The sequence below is a fragment of the Erpetoichthys calabaricus genome, chromosome 17 (genome assembly GCF_900747795.2).
Source record: "Erpetoichthys calabaricus chromosome 17, fErpCal1.3, whole genome shotgun sequence".
In the NCBI taxonomy this organism is placed as follows: domain Eukaryota; kingdom Metazoa; phylum Chordata; class Cladistia; order Polypteriformes; family Polypteridae; genus Erpetoichthys; species Erpetoichthys calabaricus.
In genome coordinates this window covers 23,434,978-23,452,598 of record NC_041410.2, presented here as the reverse complement: position 1 = coordinate 23,452,598, position 17,621 = coordinate 23,434,978, and the positions used below count along the sequence as shown (strand labels likewise).

General features: G+C 35.2%; 1 protein-coding gene across 1 annotated transcript in view; it reads right to left on the bottom strand.

The window, feature by feature from the left end:
- Nucleotides 1-17,621, bottom strand: part of si:dkey-238d18.4 (TBC1 domain family member 15) — a 28,372-nt gene that overhangs the window by 7,401 nt on the left and 3,350 nt on the right. Inside the window, exons 2-6 of the mRNA XM_028822430.2 lie at nucleotides 9,194-9,379; nucleotides 6,912-7,030; nucleotides 5,692-5,795; nucleotides 3,289-3,356; nucleotides 1,352-1,498 (exon numbers count right to left, since the gene is read on the bottom strand). Of these exons, the coding sequence (XP_028678263.1) occupies nucleotides 1,352-1,498; nucleotides 3,289-3,356; nucleotides 5,692-5,795; nucleotides 6,912-7,030; nucleotides 9,194-9,379 (624 nt within the window). The remainder of the gene's footprint in view (nucleotides 1-1,351; nucleotides 1,499-3,288; nucleotides 3,357-5,691; nucleotides 5,796-6,911; nucleotides 7,031-9,193; nucleotides 9,380-17,621) is intronic.

Here is a 17,621-nt window from a genome sequence, read left to right as displayed (position 1 = left end):
TGTTCATATTATTGAGAACTGAAGCTTTTAATAGTTTTTCACACATTAATTGGACAAACTAACATTTCAAACTGGTCCTTCACCAACATACTTTAAAAATTAAACATCAGCAATGATCTGTATACTCATAACATACTATATCAATAAATAAACAAACCATATTTAAAACATTAGACATTTTGGTTCTATTTAAATTATTATTATAATTCTAACATATGTGTTTTACAGACATAATTAAAACTATGAACAGTAAAATGCTTTAAAATATTAACTTTAAGACATCAGGCAGCTTGAAAGGCAGGCTAGCTGCTTAGAAAAACTGGATGACACTTAATTAAACATGGCTCAGTGGTTGCCAGTGACTTGTTAAAACTGCTGTGCTAATACTAATTTTTGCCAAAACAATCTGACACAGTCAGAGCAAGGGATAGAATTATAAACTGTTTTACACAGAAGAGAGAAATTTTGAAAATGGGAGTGATTTGTTTATTCAAGCCTGTATGTTGTTGAGATTAGATACTAAAATACTTCTAATACTTTTATTAATTCCTAAGACACGATTTAAACTCTGAGGGGATAGGGCTTTTTCAGTTGCTGCTCCAAAACTCTGGAACGATTTGCCATTGCACGTTAGGCAGGTGCCTTCACTTGTTTTAAATCTTATTTAAAAACACAGTTTTACTCCCTGGCCTTTGAACCAGTGTGAGATGTTGACTGGGTCCTTAGTTGACTAATTTTGTACTTATGAATTTTTTTTCAGCTTTTGTGTGTTTCTGTTTCACCGTTTTGGTTATTGTGCGTCTTATATTAGATAGATAGATAGATAGATAGATAGATAGATAGATAGATAGATAGATAGATAGATAGATAGATAGATAGATAGATAGATAGATAGATAGATAGATAGATAGATAGATAGATAGATAGATAGATAGATAGATAGATAGATAGATAGATAGATAGATAGATAGATAGATAGATATGGCGCCATCCCTCAGATGAGATGTAAAACCAATGCCCTGACTTTCTGTGGTCATAAAAGAACCCTAGCCATCCTTTTTAAAAAGCAGGGTGCATCCCAATGTCCAGGCTAAATTGCCCTCCATTGCCTAGTCATTCTGGCCCCCTAATTATCCCGTGTCCCTAACTGGCTAGCTAGCTCTCACACTTTACCAACTAATAGCTAATTTCTGGTGAGCATAATGGTGCAAAAATGGCTGCCATTGCATCATCCAGGTGGATGTTACAAAATACTGGTGGTTAAAGTGGCTCCCCACTCACTAAAGCGCTTTAAGTAGTGGGAAAAGCATTATATAAATGTAAATTATTATTATTATTATAGATAACTTACCAATCTTACGGCACATTCCATCTGCTTTAAAGTCGCTGGAGAACTTCTCCATATAGGAAGCAAAACACCAATATGCATCCACTTCAGAATCCAGAACTTCTAGAAACCTGCTGCAGAGATCATTCATGCCTTGTGCATAACTGACATCTACCAAAAAACAAAAATGTGTTGGAACCACTATAATAGAAAAATCCAGCCCAAGCATTTATGTAATAAACATAATAATTCAAAAGTTAAAGTGTGGAGTTAACCTCTAGTTTATACATAAATCCTTGTTAAGCTTCTCTTTATAGAGTACCGGAGAGTTCTAGAATAGAGACGAAGGTTCTGCTACTGAAATTTTCTTGGATGTGTTCAAGTGACTGCCCTAATAATAATATTTTTTTAGTCATCCCGCCAAAGAAATTCTACAGTAAATAATGGGCACCATGGCTTCCATAATGAACTAAACTGTTAAGTTTTAAAGGATAGTAACCTTCACTCTTAAAGAGTCTTGTAAGTAGTTTTAATAATATGACTTACAATATTACTGTAATTACTTCAAAAATGGTCTACACATTTCCATGTTCTCCCATTATTTGAGAAGGTTTACACAAACTTTTAACAACTTTTTAGGCAATTCTAAATTCTTCATGTGTAAGAGTGTGAGTGTAGATGTGTGTGCAAGTAGGCCCCACAGTGAACGGTCAATTGACCATTGGTGGTTCTTGCCTTGTATCCAATTCTGTGGTGATAGATGCTAACCCTGAGTGATGCTGAATTAGATAGAGTGGGCTCAAGAATACAAAGCTAATTTATTAGTAACTGAGTGCTAATAGTATCTGACTGTACATTACACAGTAATATTCAGGCCTGCTGAAGCATGACCCAAACCAATTATAACAATTACAATAGTTAATATTACATAATTATCATCATCTTCACTGTAGGTTCTCTAATACAGCCAATCTGGCGTTTCTGACTACATTTTCAATATCTGAACTCTATTCTGGACAGGCTAAAGCAAGTAACATAGATAACTATCACTCAATTATTATTTTTTCATGTGCCTTCTTTTTCTAAACTAACTGGTCTGAAAGTGACGCACTATTAAAATGACCATCAGATGGCAGTATGCTCCACATCAAATAATAAGGATTCATATAATTAATTAATATCCATCATTTAAACTGAAAAGCTACCAGTATCTCTATAAGATACAATTGTTCACTTTTGTTTTCTGAAACTAAAAAGTTTTGACAATTCTTGCATGTAATGTGGGATTAAGATCATCAAACTATCTTGGATTTTAATGTTTTTATGTATTAAGTTCAAAGGGGGAGCACCAAGTACAACTACCAACAATGCATTGAGAAAGTGTGATACTGGAGCAATGTTGTAGCACTTTACTAATTATTAAATGTGCTATTTATTGTGTAGCTGCCTCTTTTAGTGGATAGTGAATGAAACAATATTTAATTGTGGTTCATTTTATGTTAATTATACTGATATCTGCTTAATTTTTTTGTGATTGTGTTTTTACATTTACCTCACACATTTTTAATTATGGGGCAACAATCTGTCCCTTTTCAAGACACTACACAAAAGGAGAGAGCCACAGAGAACTGTGCTATAATTTAACAAAGAAACGCTAAGGACTGATAGTGATAGCATGGCTTAAACCTGTGTATGCCATCAGTTAAGGAGATTATAAATTAGAAGGGTGCCCTGGCCACCAAAATGTAACATACCATTTCTATGCAGGTGCAGGGATGTCATAGTCATTTCTGATAAGCACTGACTGTGACCAACTCTTTATTTCAATAAACTTTTGATTTTGGCATCTGTTCTTACCAAATAGTCCCCCGTGACTCTCATCCCAATGTTTCATTTTTCAGTCCCTGACAGGAACATTATCATGTTTATCTTTTTAAATACTGTATAAAGATACAGGTTACCTGGGTGAAATGCTGCAAATGTGATGAGAATATCCCTCAAAACCAGTAGATTGGCTGAACCTTCTCCCCTACAAAAGCAAAAGAAATAAAGAAATAATAAAAGTGTAGATTTTTCCAGTGCTGGTCCTCAAGTAGTCGTGCACACTCTAGTCATCAAATAAATCCAACTTACTATTTTATTTATTGGAATTTTGGTATGTATATTTTATTTATTTACTATTAGTTAACTTTCACAAATTACATTTTAAATATTTAAATAATTGCATTTTTACTAGAAAAGTTTTCCATTATATAATATTTTTTATTACAGTAATGTCAAACATTATTGGTAATGTACATTCATTAAGCAACATTTGTGATTGCCCAAAGCTAATACTGCTATTTGAATCAGTGAATGATAGTTATATTAAGATCACCTCAACAACATAATTCATCAGAATGTGTTTGAAAACAGAAAAAGGTGAAAATTAGTATATGAAAACATAAAAAGAGACAATCAAAAAAAAAGTGCAAACTTTAAAGAAGTTAGTAGGAAAAATAGCATGAAAGTTAAAAGGAATTCAAATACACTTTATGCAAATAGTGGTTATCAGGAAGTACAATGGCTGAGATTATAATTATGATAAAGTGGTCGTGGTGTGCCAGGGAAAAGTGCAAACTGCACTTGAGAATAAGATTCACTCACTACTAAGCACTTTATGAACTTCTGCGAAAGAATGGAAAATTGGAAGATCACTTTTTACAAGGCCAAGATATGTAAAATATACATAAAATGTCCCTGGAAAGATCTATGAATCCAGCATTCCCAAACTCCCTGCAACATTCACTCATGACAAAAATGAAGGGTCCATAGTGGACGGTTGCTTGAAGGGAACTATGAACAAAAGAATTATGTGCACTGGGCATGTAGATCAGCACACCCAGAAACAAAACATTCTGCAATTTATGAATGAATCCAAATAATAAGGTTGTAAAGATATAATGAACAGTCCATAGGTAAAAGGCAGAGCAAGACAGGGAAAAACATGGGAAAGCAAAAATGACAGAAACATTTAAAACGTAGACTCGAGAAGTTATGTATGTTTGTTTAACTTAAACTGGAATAACCTTAAACTACAATAATGTTAGATCTACAGAAATAATCCAAAGATATTAGATCTACATAATACGGGTCACAACAGAAATTATCTTACAGCAACTAGTAAATCAATTAAAAATATTTTAGAAAAAGATCTGGCCAATGTCCAAGCACATATCAGGTTAATGTTGGTTTCTAGAGGATATGACAGATCTGTAGAAAAATTCCATAACATCTGCTCGCTCTCTTCAGAGATATTTCCTTCCCATTTTAAGGAGCAAAGTGGAGAGCTCTCTAGCTATAAGTTTACTATATGAATCTACTTCACCTTAAATATTTCTGTAGAATTTAAAGAAACCTGTTCAGTGAATCTGCTAGACTTTTTTCCCTAATTTAGCAGAAAGAGAATGACAGGTTGTTCTTGATTACTCAGCCACAAATTTTTTAAATTTCTATCTTTATTTGCATCCACAATTTCGAAGAAATCATCCCATTGTATTTTTGATGACATATCTCTGTGACTAATGCAGTTCTTTGAACTTTGTAACAATGTTTCACTAAAGTTGAACCACAATATATTTAATATGCCTTGAAACAGAAGAGACATTTCTTTTAACTGTATGAATGCTAATAATGTAGCTACTATTCAAGAGTAAAGGACAGCAGCTGAAGACAGCATAATGATGTGTAAGATTTTTAAAGGATTTTGTTCTTGTTTGCTTAGAAACATGATCAAAAAAGTCACTGAGCTATGTTACTGCCAAGTGTTATTTGTTGTGGCACAGAAAAGAATCTTAGGATGGACTGGAGAACAACTGCATTCAACTTGCAAGCTTCATGAAAAGAAATAAAATTTTTAAGGATCTAATTTTTTGCAATCCACAAGAAGAGGACTTTTCACCCTGGACCTGGTATGCGGTCTGTCAGCTTGACAGTAAAAAGAGAACTGGTAAATAAAACAATGACACTGAATTTTACAGATTATTCTGTTAACTTCATTAAATACTGATTTGGAATAAGAGGAGTGAGAAATGTACATCAATCTGGAATTCAATTGGCTCCTGCAAAATTTTACAGGACTGTTTTGTCTCATGGAAGTGAGGTATTCAGTTTTAAAATTGAAAATAGGTAAAAACTGTTTAACCTGATCTCATTTCTCAAAATTAATGTGTTGCACTTTATTTAAAGGTTACTCCAAGTATCAGAATATAAAGCAATTAATGTACTGTATACTGTAGAAGCTTTCAGGGTCACACAGTGAATGAAAACAACAGAAGCATCAAAAATAGTTTAACCGAATATTGTTTCTGTACCAATTTACCTACACAAAGTATGGAAGGTCCCGTTCAGTCCTTGGAACATCTTTATCTATAATCCGGATTGCCTCTTGTAGGTTTTCAACAATGAAATGTGTCTTGTCAATCAGGACCTAGAAGCAAAAAAACATAAAAAATGTTTCTGTTTCTGCATGATCAGAAAATACTGTAATTGTTCTCCTCTGTGTAAACTACAGATTCAAAGGTGTACACCCCTGATCAAAATACATTTTCGTTATTGAATCATTCAGCTGGTGAAAAGATATTTAAAAACATAAGATACAACAAAAAAACACTAAAGTATGGTGTTGGACATGGATCAGCTTATACTGCTACACTGAAGCAGCTTTAAACTCATCATTATAGGAAACTGCAGCTGTTATATAAGCGGTTACAAAATACCAAGATTTCTGTAAACATGTCCTCAACTAAGAAAACAATTGCATTTATAACTAAAGTGAGCTTGTCAGCAGTTAGAACTAATCTACCCATGTGCAAAACATGTGGCACAAAAAATAGAGTTTGTAGCACAATGCAAAGTCACCTTTCTTCAGAAGGAAACAAATTATTCCCGTTTGTAAAGCAATAAGACATAATATAAAGTGTTTTAAAACATAAGAATTAAGGCTACACCAAACAAAGTATTTGAGGAATCAGTTATTAAGAACAATTTCTTTACTGGTTATCTGAAATCAAAATTTACTTTACAAACTCTTTCTTTAATGTTGGGAAGGGTAAAAAGATCCACAACCTTATATATCTTAATATTCTCATCAAGTGTATTAACTGTAAATACATATTAAGGAGCATTTTTTATGATGGCAAAAAATTACAAAGTAATTACAAAGTTGCAGATAAAGCCATGAATTGGTTGTTATATTGACTGTTTTGGGATGCTGAGAACTACTGGAATGCTTTAAGGAGATGGTATATGTATATATTTTTTCCATCCCAAAAAAAAATAAGCATTTACATTTTTGTTGTTTATCTTAGTCAATTGATTCCAAAAAATTAATTTATTACAAGTATGCTCAGTTTTTTATTTTTGAAAAATGTTACCAAAGTATTAGCAGTAACCAAATGAGCTACTGGGACAACTGCTATACCAAAAAGAGTGTTAAAAACAAACTTTGAAATAGAGGCTCCAAATTCATCTGTCCTGTTTACAACTGCTTCCAACATTTTTACCCCATGGTAAACTTCTCCTCCCCTCTCCTGTCATTCATCACCTGTGCTTGTAGTTCCAAAAATGCAGTTCTTTCCTTCATATCTTCATCGTCATTTGTTGAATTACATAGAGTTTTACTGCTCTTTTCTTCATAGTACTTCAAGGCAGCGATCAGTTCATCTGCAGAGAGAAATCCTTTCGTAAAATGGACTGCTTAAATAAAGACAGCATCATATTTGTATAAAGAGCTATTCAGAAAATGTAGGCATGTACTAAGAAATCATGTGCAAGTGCAATTCAGGGCTTGAGTGGCAAGACTAAAACATTTAGTGGCTTGAATCAGTATGATAGTCTACATCATGAACAGAAATACTGGTTAGAGTGATATGACCAAATATAATATATTTTTCCAAATCATTTGATCACAATTATTATATTCACTTCATGATGCTCAACTTTAAATGTAATTATTATTTTGAAACCAAAAGAACAAAAAGGCCTATTATTATGGTGTAATATACAGTACCAAATAACACAATATTAGAATTAAATATTGGTCAGCAAAAGTAAATTAAGTGACTATCTAAATTTTAAACACCTTTTGGCAATTGCTATAACAACCAACAGATATGAATGTAAACTTATCACCAGACATTTATCAGACTTCAAGGCAATACCTTTATCTTAATCAATGAAAACAGAAATACAAGACAATGGTTCAAGTGTAAACAATAGAAGAAGTACAGAATATTAGCCTCATGTAGTGAACAACAGGGTCATTTTTATTTACATGTTCTTGGTTAGAAATGCTAATGTGTGTACTATATCTGTTCTTAGGATGCTCTATGCCAGAATAAAATGTGTGCTAAGAACACTATCAGTAGCTGGTGGCAGGATGCATACATATAAAAGATTTGTCAAAAGAGTCATTCTAGAAAAGCATGTTTTGTGGATCTTCCTCAGGAGTGGACATAGAAATTAACAGAAAAAATTATAATTTGAAAGTGATAATTCTTATAATACAAGTAAATACAGTACAGGTTTATGTACTCTACAAACTACAATAGAAAGATTACTTTTCAATTAAAATACAATTCAAGAGAATGGACAAAGAATCAATAGAATCCACATCATTTTTGCATTCAATTTTATTTGTTCATGTGTTTAATAATTGTAAGTTTTTTGCATTAAATAAATAAAAGTGTGTTCCTCTCAATATATTTTAGCACATAGGTTACATGACCAACCATTTATCTGATTCAACCTTAAGAAGCACGTATTGTGCTGTGTTTGCTTGGCAGAAGCAACATCAGTGAGCAAGTAAGCGAACAAAAAAACTGTAGTTTTATTTGTTCAAGACAGCTGAATACTTGCCATTGAATTTAACAAGCAGTTTGAGGGATAAAAGGCACACCAGTGTGCATGCTTGTACATGTGTTATTTGTTGAAAAAAAAAAAAAAACACTTTCAGTCTGAAAAGTGCATATAAATGTATTATACTAGTATCTACCAACACCGTTAGAAATTTTATTATGCCATAACATTCAGGTGGCTATAATGCTCACACCTACAGTCATGAACAGCAAAGCATAATAAACAGTTCACTTAGGAACCACCTAACTTGCATGTCTAACCAAGATCCATGAATATTGCAGTAATGGATAGGAACTCTAGCAGTGAGATGGCAGAAAATCTGGTTGGATACAGTGGTAATATTTTGAGTATATTCTCTTTGCCTAAATCATTAAAAATTATCACATTTGAAATGCAGTGCAGGATTGCAGGTAATGCACATTATATTGTAAAACTCTGCACATTTCATCATAATAAAGTGTGAAAAATTTTACTGCCTTTTGAAGACAATCAATCAATGAAAAACATTTATTATTGTCAATTTTTATCCATGATGGCAAGAGCTCAAAAATAAAAGCTTTGCATATAGATTGAGAGAGTCATATTAGCTGGGAATAGGATATTACAAATAATACTGCCAATGAAAAACACCATACTGATAAGCTATGTTTCTGCCGAAAATCTGTTTTTGAATTTTTGACCATATTGTTGACTGTTCACTGAAGTTGAAGTGTTTGATTACTCAGTACACTGACGTTTTTTATCCAACTATGTGTTTATATCCTTTGAACTTACAAGTCACATCAAGGAATTTTATGCACAAGACCTCAGTTTCTGACATTTTCCTGCCCAAAAGGTGGTTAACAAGAGACACTAAAAATAAGTTGAAGATTTGGTGCTAAATGGTGATGTGACCTCACAGTGACAGAATACAAAATCAAACTGCTAACCATTTCCTGCAGAACTAACACCTGTATCTCCGCTACATACCGTCAGTGCCATTAATTCGAATTCTCCTAGCTGTGGGAAGCAGGCTTTGCCATTTTTTCTTCATCAACTGATAACGGATCCTTAGTTCCTCCTCCAGAATAGTTCGCTGCAAAGCTGTTGAGCTGCAGGGGTACATGCCAAAAAGGAACTTCCACACAAATGTGCGAACACTTGGGTCTACTCCACCTGTTGGAAAGAAAAAATATCAGAATTAGTTGGGGGGAATCGTAATAGGGCTACTGCCATCTACTACCTTTCACATTGCTTATAGTCAGAAAAACCAGAGGCTTATTGTCTCAAACAAACTGGAAATGGTGATAAAAAGTTGATATGTTTTTCTAATTTTACTCATCGCTGTGGTCAAGAGCTCCAATACTTCCTAGAAAAACATTAATTTTTGTGATTATTGTTTTATGATTTTAATAAACAGAGTACAGAAAAACAGAACAATGTATCCAAATAAATTACATAATGAAATAACCACTTGCCTTCCCCACACAAATCCATATTCTCCAGAAACTACTGTATGTAGTAACAAAAGCCAGAGTTGACAAGCAAGAGAAACCGCTAAATCGACTGGTGCCTGGAGTCCTAGAAGTACTTTCTAGATCAGAAGTGATTTTTATCTGAACCCCTATTCTGAATGATTTTAACAAAGTGCTACCACTTTTTAATGTTAGTCCCATGATGCCCTTATAATACGTGATGCCGATAGCCCCAGTAAGTTTAAATAAAGAAAAGAGGCTTTCCAGATTGAAACTGATAGGGAGTCTGTGGATTTCCAACAGGTTATTAAACAGGATTTAGGAGCAATAAAACCAGCAATCAAACTCTGTTGAAGAAGACTCCTGTGAGAAGAATGAAAGAATCAAACAGAAGAAAAGGGTGAATAATTTAACATTTCCTGGTAAGAAGCTGACAGTTGATCTCAAAATCTCAAAAGTACTACCAAGGCCAGTGAGCACATTGCATTCATGGAGTTCAGCAATTTCCTCACCTTATCAGCCATAACCAAACCATCAAGCATGACAATATCATCAGCGCATAATGAAGGAAACTGCATATCTTTAAAATGATGGTCATTATTTAATGAAGAACATACCGGATCAGCTTGAAATAAGTTGGAAACAAATAACCAGAAGTGAATGTTTATTTGCAATAGTTACACACAATAGTTTCAGATTTATTTTAATAGCTGGAGTGCTACCAAATATCTGGCATTAATGCAGTCTGAGGGCTAATAATTTATTGGGTTTTGTACCTGAAGAGTAATATTTAGCATGTGTTCTATGTAAGTCAAATTCCACTTTCTGAAAAAGAAGAAGGGTATTTAATTCAGATCTGACAGATGAAATTTGAAGCTCATAATTAAAGTCCACTGTATGAGATTGTTGCTCCTCTAAGTGCGCAAGGTGCTTCTCCAGACCATTTATCCATTTTCTTCCTGTCTGTGACAAACTTGATGAGTACACAATTTAGTAATTACAAATTGCACCTTTAAGTGCCACCCAGACAGAGAAGGTTCTTCAACAAAGTGGATATTACTTGCTAAAAATGCACTAACGTGAATGTCATTTTTTTATAGAAATATGCATTTATTTTAAAAGAGCTGTATTAAACCCTTACCGGGTTATCAGTAAAGTAAATTGTGATAAGTGTAATTCATCCAATACAGCTCTCAAAAATAAATACATAAATAAATAACCAGGCATAACGTCATGTAATCATTTTTTGATCCATCCCAGATTGCACATTTTGCACTGTGACAACTGTTGGTGGTCAGCAATGAAGCCGTGAAAGTCTGGATTACAAGAGCCCTCAGAAGCAGTTTCCCCAAACAGTAAACTAAAAGAGAAATCCACTAGCTGTTTACACAGGGACTGGCTTAAGCAACACAAAATGCAAAGTGAAGCGCTCCCTGGTGTCATCAGCTGAGCATGTTCACCTGCCACCACCACACCAAATAAGACCAAAGTAAAAACATTCGATACAGAATACAGAAATTACTAATGTAAATACAGAAAACGAAAACGAAAAGTTAAAAAAAAAAAAAAAAAAAGTAAATGTGCCCGTAAACAACATAGCCATAGACAGAGCATTGTTGTTAAATAGAGTCAAAATGCTAGCAGACTTCAACAACAAAACCACTTCTCATTAAAGAAATAAACAGGAGATATCCTGCATATCAGTGTATTGAAGTCTCAAAATAAACAAATTTCGATTGCTAAAATTCACCCTGGGGACAAATAAAGTTGATTACATCTTGCCTGAAGAAGGGGACTGAGCTAACTCGAAAGCTTGCATTTGTAATCTTTTTAGTTAGTAAATAAAATGTGTAATTTTGCCAGACTTCTCACTATATCTAAAACTAGCCGTCCCCCATGGTTCTATCCACGTTAGTAGTGAAACAGGACAGTAAGGAGTGGCCCTGCCTGGCTCCCCACTCCTGACGTCACACTTCTCCCTCCCCTCAGCCCACAACCTGTCTCAGATTAGCACAAATATATCATTCCTGCAAGCAAACTATGATTCTTAGCACGATGAGGGGAATCGCAAAGTCAACTGAAATGTTCAAGCAAATTCTAGAAAAAAAAACAATCTAAATCTGTTAAGTAGTTCTCTCGTTCGCTAGCTAAGCGGAGGTAAGGAACACTCCGAGGCTGACACATGAGTGAAGTGGGCCCCGTCCCTCCTCCCCTCGGCCCACTGGTTGTCTCTCGGATTCACGCAAATAAATCTGTACCGCAAGCAAACTATGATACATAGCACAATGAGAGAAGTCGCAAAATCAACCGGAATGTTCAAGCAGATTATAGAAAAAACCCGATCTAAATCCATTAAGTAGTTCTCTTGTAAAAAGCAGACAGACATTGAATTTTATATATAGAGAGATGGTAAAACTGAACTAAAAGCTATTTATTGCTGTTGGTTAGTTTCTTTTAGTGGAATGCATCATTAGATATACATGTATACACATAGACGTTTGTCATAATGACCAGTTTCTAATACAATACTAATATTTGGAAGGAGAACAAAATGATTTACAGACTGATGTGATATGACAGTTTTTATATTGCACCTTATGTTTTATTCTTCTGCTCTTATACAAAGTATTCAGTAAGCTTTTACTATGTGTGATTTTTTAATATGTTTATTTTTTGAGCCTTTGATATTACTTCCTGTGTGTGAAATGAACCTTTATTTTCAGAATCTCTTTCTATTTATTTTTATATATACAGTAATCCCTCCTCCATCGCGGGGGTTGCGTTCCAGAGCCACCCGCAAAATAAGAAAATCCGCGAAGTAGAAACCATATGTTTATATGGTTATTTTTATATTGTCATGCTTGGGTCACAGATTTGCGCAGAAACACAGGAGGTTGTAGAGAGACAGGAACGTTATTCAAACACTGCAAACAAACATTTGCCTCTTTTTCAAAAGTTTAAACTGTGCTCCATGACAAGACAGAGATGACAGTTCTGTCTCACAGTTAAAAGAATGCAAACATATATTCCTCTTCAAAGGAAACAGAGAGTAAAGCAAACAAATCAATAGGGCTGTTTGTTTTTAAGTATGCGAAGCACCGCCGGTACAAAGCTGTTGAAGGCGGCAGCTCACACCCCCTCCGTCAGGAGCAGGGAGAGGGAGAGGGAGACAGACAGACAGACAAAAACAAAGTCAAAAATCAATACGTGCCCTTTGAGCTTTTAAGTATGCGAAGCACCGTGCAGCATGTCCTTCAGGAAGCAGCTGCACACAGAAAGTAGCAACGTCCCTATCATCTAGGTGTGCGAACAGCCCCCCTGCTCACACCCCCCCTACATCAGCGCAAGAGAGAGAGAGAAAGTAAGTTGGGTAGCTTCTCAGCCATCTGCCAATAGCGTCCCTTGTATGAAATCAACTGGGCAAACCAACTGAGGAAGCATGTACCAGAAATTAAAAGACCCATTGTCCACAGAAACCCGCGAAGCAGCGAAAAATCCGCGATATATATTTAAATATGTTTACATATAAAATCCGCGATGGAGTGAAGCCGCGAAAGGCGAAGCGCAATATAGCGAGGGATCACTATATATATATATATATATATATATATATATTGTGGTATATGGCCGGCCGTTCATCCCGACCAATACCCCCACACCGCCAGATGGAGCCCTCCCGGCAACATGGAGGTGCCCCGAATTCCAGCAGGGCACCATGGACCTTGGAGTTTTTCTTCACAGCCCTGCTGGATACCATGGGGGTCGCCAGGGGACGCTGCAGGGAGGCCCAGGAACTTGTACTTTCCATGTAGCCCGGAAGGACTTCCCAATCATGGGAACAGAAGAGATGATATACTTCCGGGCGGAAGAAAAGAGGAGTTTTGATCTGACCCAGAAGAGCTAAGGATCACATGGACTGGGGGGATTAGAAGCACTTCCGCGTCATGGACTATAAAAAGGACTGTGGGAGATCCCAGCAGTGAGCCGAGTTGGGAGGAAGGGTGACTGAGCTGCTGGGAGTGGAGGATTGTGTATTGATTAATTGTAGTTATTATTGATTGTTTATTGAGAATTGTGGAGTGGAGGGTGCTTTGTGCACTGTTATTATAATAAAGTCAATATTTGGAATTTTATCTGGTGTCTGACGTCTGGTCTGAGGGTTCAAGGGGACGACAGCGCCCCCTATCTGTAACTATATATATATATATATATATATATATATATATATACATATATATATATATACATATACATACACACACAATATATATATATTGTGGCAGATAGGGGGCGCTCTCGCTCCCTTGAACCTTCAGACACCAGATAAAAGTCCAAATGTTATTTTTATTATAACAACAATGTGCACCAACCACCCTCCTCTCCACAATACTCATATAAATCAATACAATACACTAATCAATAATCCTCCACTCCCAGACGCTTTGCCACCCTGCCTCCCAACTCAGCTCGTCCGTCTGGGATTTCCCAGAGTCCTTCATAGTCCTTGACCCGGAAGTGCTTCTGAACCCTCAGTCCATATGACTTCCTACCACCTCTGGGTCAGATCAAAAACTCTTCTTTTTCATCCCGGAAGTACGTCATTCCCTCTGTCGCTGTGACTAAGACGCACTTCTGGGTTACAGGGCACATAATAGTCCCTGAGCCTCCCTGCAGCAACTCCTGGTGGCCCCCATGGTATCCAGCAGGACTGTGCATTAAAAGTCCACTGTCCATAATTCCCTGCTGGCATTCGGGGCATTGCTGCAAGGAGGGCTCCATCTGGCGGCCTGGGGGTGTTGGCCGGGATGAATAGCCGGCCATATCTCACTATATAATATATATATATATATATATATATATATATATATATATATATATATATACATACATATACGCACACACACACACACACACACACACAAACACACAAGTAACTTAACTACATCCACTGAGCAATTTTTGCTTGTTTCTCCTGATTGTTATTTTTGCAAATTTATGGTCGACTTAATGTTTCGTATGTTGAAATCTCTGTTTATGGTAATACATTTTGAATTTAACATCTGTAAATCTCTCTCTTTTGTAAATCTTTTAATTTTAAATTTATGTCTGTACTTTTTCTTATTTACTATAATAGATGTTATTTTGTGTTCTCTTTATTACACCACTGCTCATTACTACTTAATATATTATGCAACATATAATACTGTCCTTTCTTAACTATAAAATATTTTAATGATATTCAAGGTCCCTGATAATCCTTTCTTTTTGATTGCCTCCAATTATAAGCGGGTGGTATTATCTACACAAACTGTAAATGGTTACCAAAGCCTATAATTTCAATTACAGAAAAGAAAGGTGGATTTTGCATTTCACAAAGTTTCTTACAACTGAAAAGAATTATAGTTGTTTTAATGGGAATTTCACAAATAAGGTAGTCAGTGTTAGGTTCCTGCTTTATCCCTTTTATTAGAGATTTAGGCAAAGGCCAGCAACACTCCTGAATAAAGTAAAGCAGGTACAGGAAATAGTAGAACGAGTGTATTTGGCTTTTTGTAAAATAAATAAATAAAAAGTGTATTTATTTATTAACTTGGGGTTTTAATGTCCCTCTCTAGCCTCTCAAGGTCAACATCTATGCCAGGGCCTTGGTTAAACTGCAAATTGATTTTAATTTTTTTGTCAAGTTCACAGGAATATGCAATTATTAGCCGTCTTTTTGTAAATATCATTTCTGGAGCTCACATATAAAAAGGCCATACAGGATAACAACTTGTAATAGCACAGTAGTTAGCACTATTGCCTCACTGCTCCAGGGACCTGCTCCTAAATCCTTACCTGTCCACTTTATCTGTACCTTCTCATAACAATCCACTCCCCACTCCCACCTGCCATCTCCTGTCTAGGCATTCATATTTTCTATTTTTATCCCAAAGATTGGAACGTTAAGGATGCGCCAACCATAAGTAGGTCTCGTTGGATGCTATCTGTGTTAAGACTTCAACTTACAGCTTTGATATGGAAATAGTTTGTTCATCAAATGAATGGATGATCACAAAAAAAGTTGAAAATCACTAAATATATATTTTTTTTTATTCTGCATACTTTCCTTCAAGTATATTTACAAAAATATGCAGCACTACTGGAATGAACCATGGATCCTGAGAATACAAGATTTAAATGTGCGTATAGTATAAAGAAAGTACAGGCAAGTCACCTTGAGAACTAAAGTAAAAAAATGTTCCTTAAAACAAAAACCAACTCCACACCCTTGGCAGAAATTGAGAGCATTTATTTTGTTCCAGTTTTAATTTAATGTATGCCACATCATTACTTATTGTGTTCTCTACATAATAGTTTCTTTATAAACATAGGTGCCATTTCATTTCAAATAAATGATCCTTTCTGCCATGCCTCTTTAAAATGAACTAAGACTTAATTGAAATGAGGAACGTTCATATCAGTTCATATCACTGGAGGCCACCTATTGTGAAAATGGCAACAGATCCCCTAGTTATCTCCATAGGATAATCATTCCTTTCCTTTACCAGAACCTGCCACTTAACAGTTAAACACCGTTTGAAATTTTCAGGAACTGCAAGATCCCCCTGGCCTTACATTAAGTCCTTAAACCATTTACAGTTTCAGAATTTGAATTCTACTCAAAAATATCTGCATAATGCCAACCATGCAAATAGTTAATACTTCCCCTTTGATTTTCACCAAAAAATAACTTAGTGATTACAAGGGAAACTTTAAAGAAGCAACTTAAATCACAGATGCCTAATCAAATCTGGTTAAAACTAAGGAGAAAATATCTTTAAACAATTAGCATTTGAAATCTTCTTTTTTTAATGAGTACTAATAAAATGGAAATAATTTAATTTTGTATTAATAATTAGAACCACAGTTTTGAATGTTAAACTATGCCTGAATTCAAGCATAAAAATGGTAATGCAACAGGAATTTGCTTCTTTCAAAATAAGGAAAAATAGCCATTAGGAGGTGCCATTTGAGCAGCACAGTTTTACAGCCATTACGATACATTCCAGCACTACAAGAAGATTTTACAGAGACAATGATTTGTTGTTCAAGATCTGAGATGGTAAGCACTTACCAGGCACCGCATCAATCTCCCATAAAGATATGTCTCAACATGCTAACCTGGATTTGAAACATTTGCCAGAGCATGTAATTAATTTGGTGATGTTATACCTAAAGGAATTTTTGAAATACTTGACTCACATTTTACAAGAACTGGACTTTTATGGCTGCACCTTAAGAAAGCTTGCAAACATCATGAACACCCACAGTCTCCACAAGAGCACCTCTTCAGCAGAATCGGAAAAACAGAAGATTCATTACAGTCTTTTAATTATGAAAGCTTAAAGATTTAAACCTACGGGTTGTATTAGCAATAAAATGTAACATTAAGAAAAATCACGTCTTTGACTGCCTTTGTCTTTTATGTTTTTTTCATACAATATTGTTACTGTCTAACAAGCAAAATATCAATCCATTTATTTATTTCTGAAACCACTTAATCCTATGCCACGGTTGGTGGGAGCTACAGTCTGCCCACCAGCACTGGATGCAACACTGAAAACAACCTTAGAGAAGGTCTAACTCATGCATACACCCCAATAGCAGTCCGCTTTAGATGTACCAATTAAACTCTTGAAGATGTATAAAAAAAAAAACTACAGTATCTAGAGAAAAAAAAGGGAGAATGCACAAGTACAACACTGATAATGACAGGGTAGCGATTTAACTTCAACCTCTTATAGCGGACAGGCAAAAACACTAATCCATGGTACCAACAGGAAAAAAATATATATTTTTAATCAACTTTAAGGCAAGAAACGCTTGCATGCGAAATCAAAATATATACATACAGTTACTATTTGGGTGCTATGTGCAGACTGCACTCTCTAAAATGGATTCTC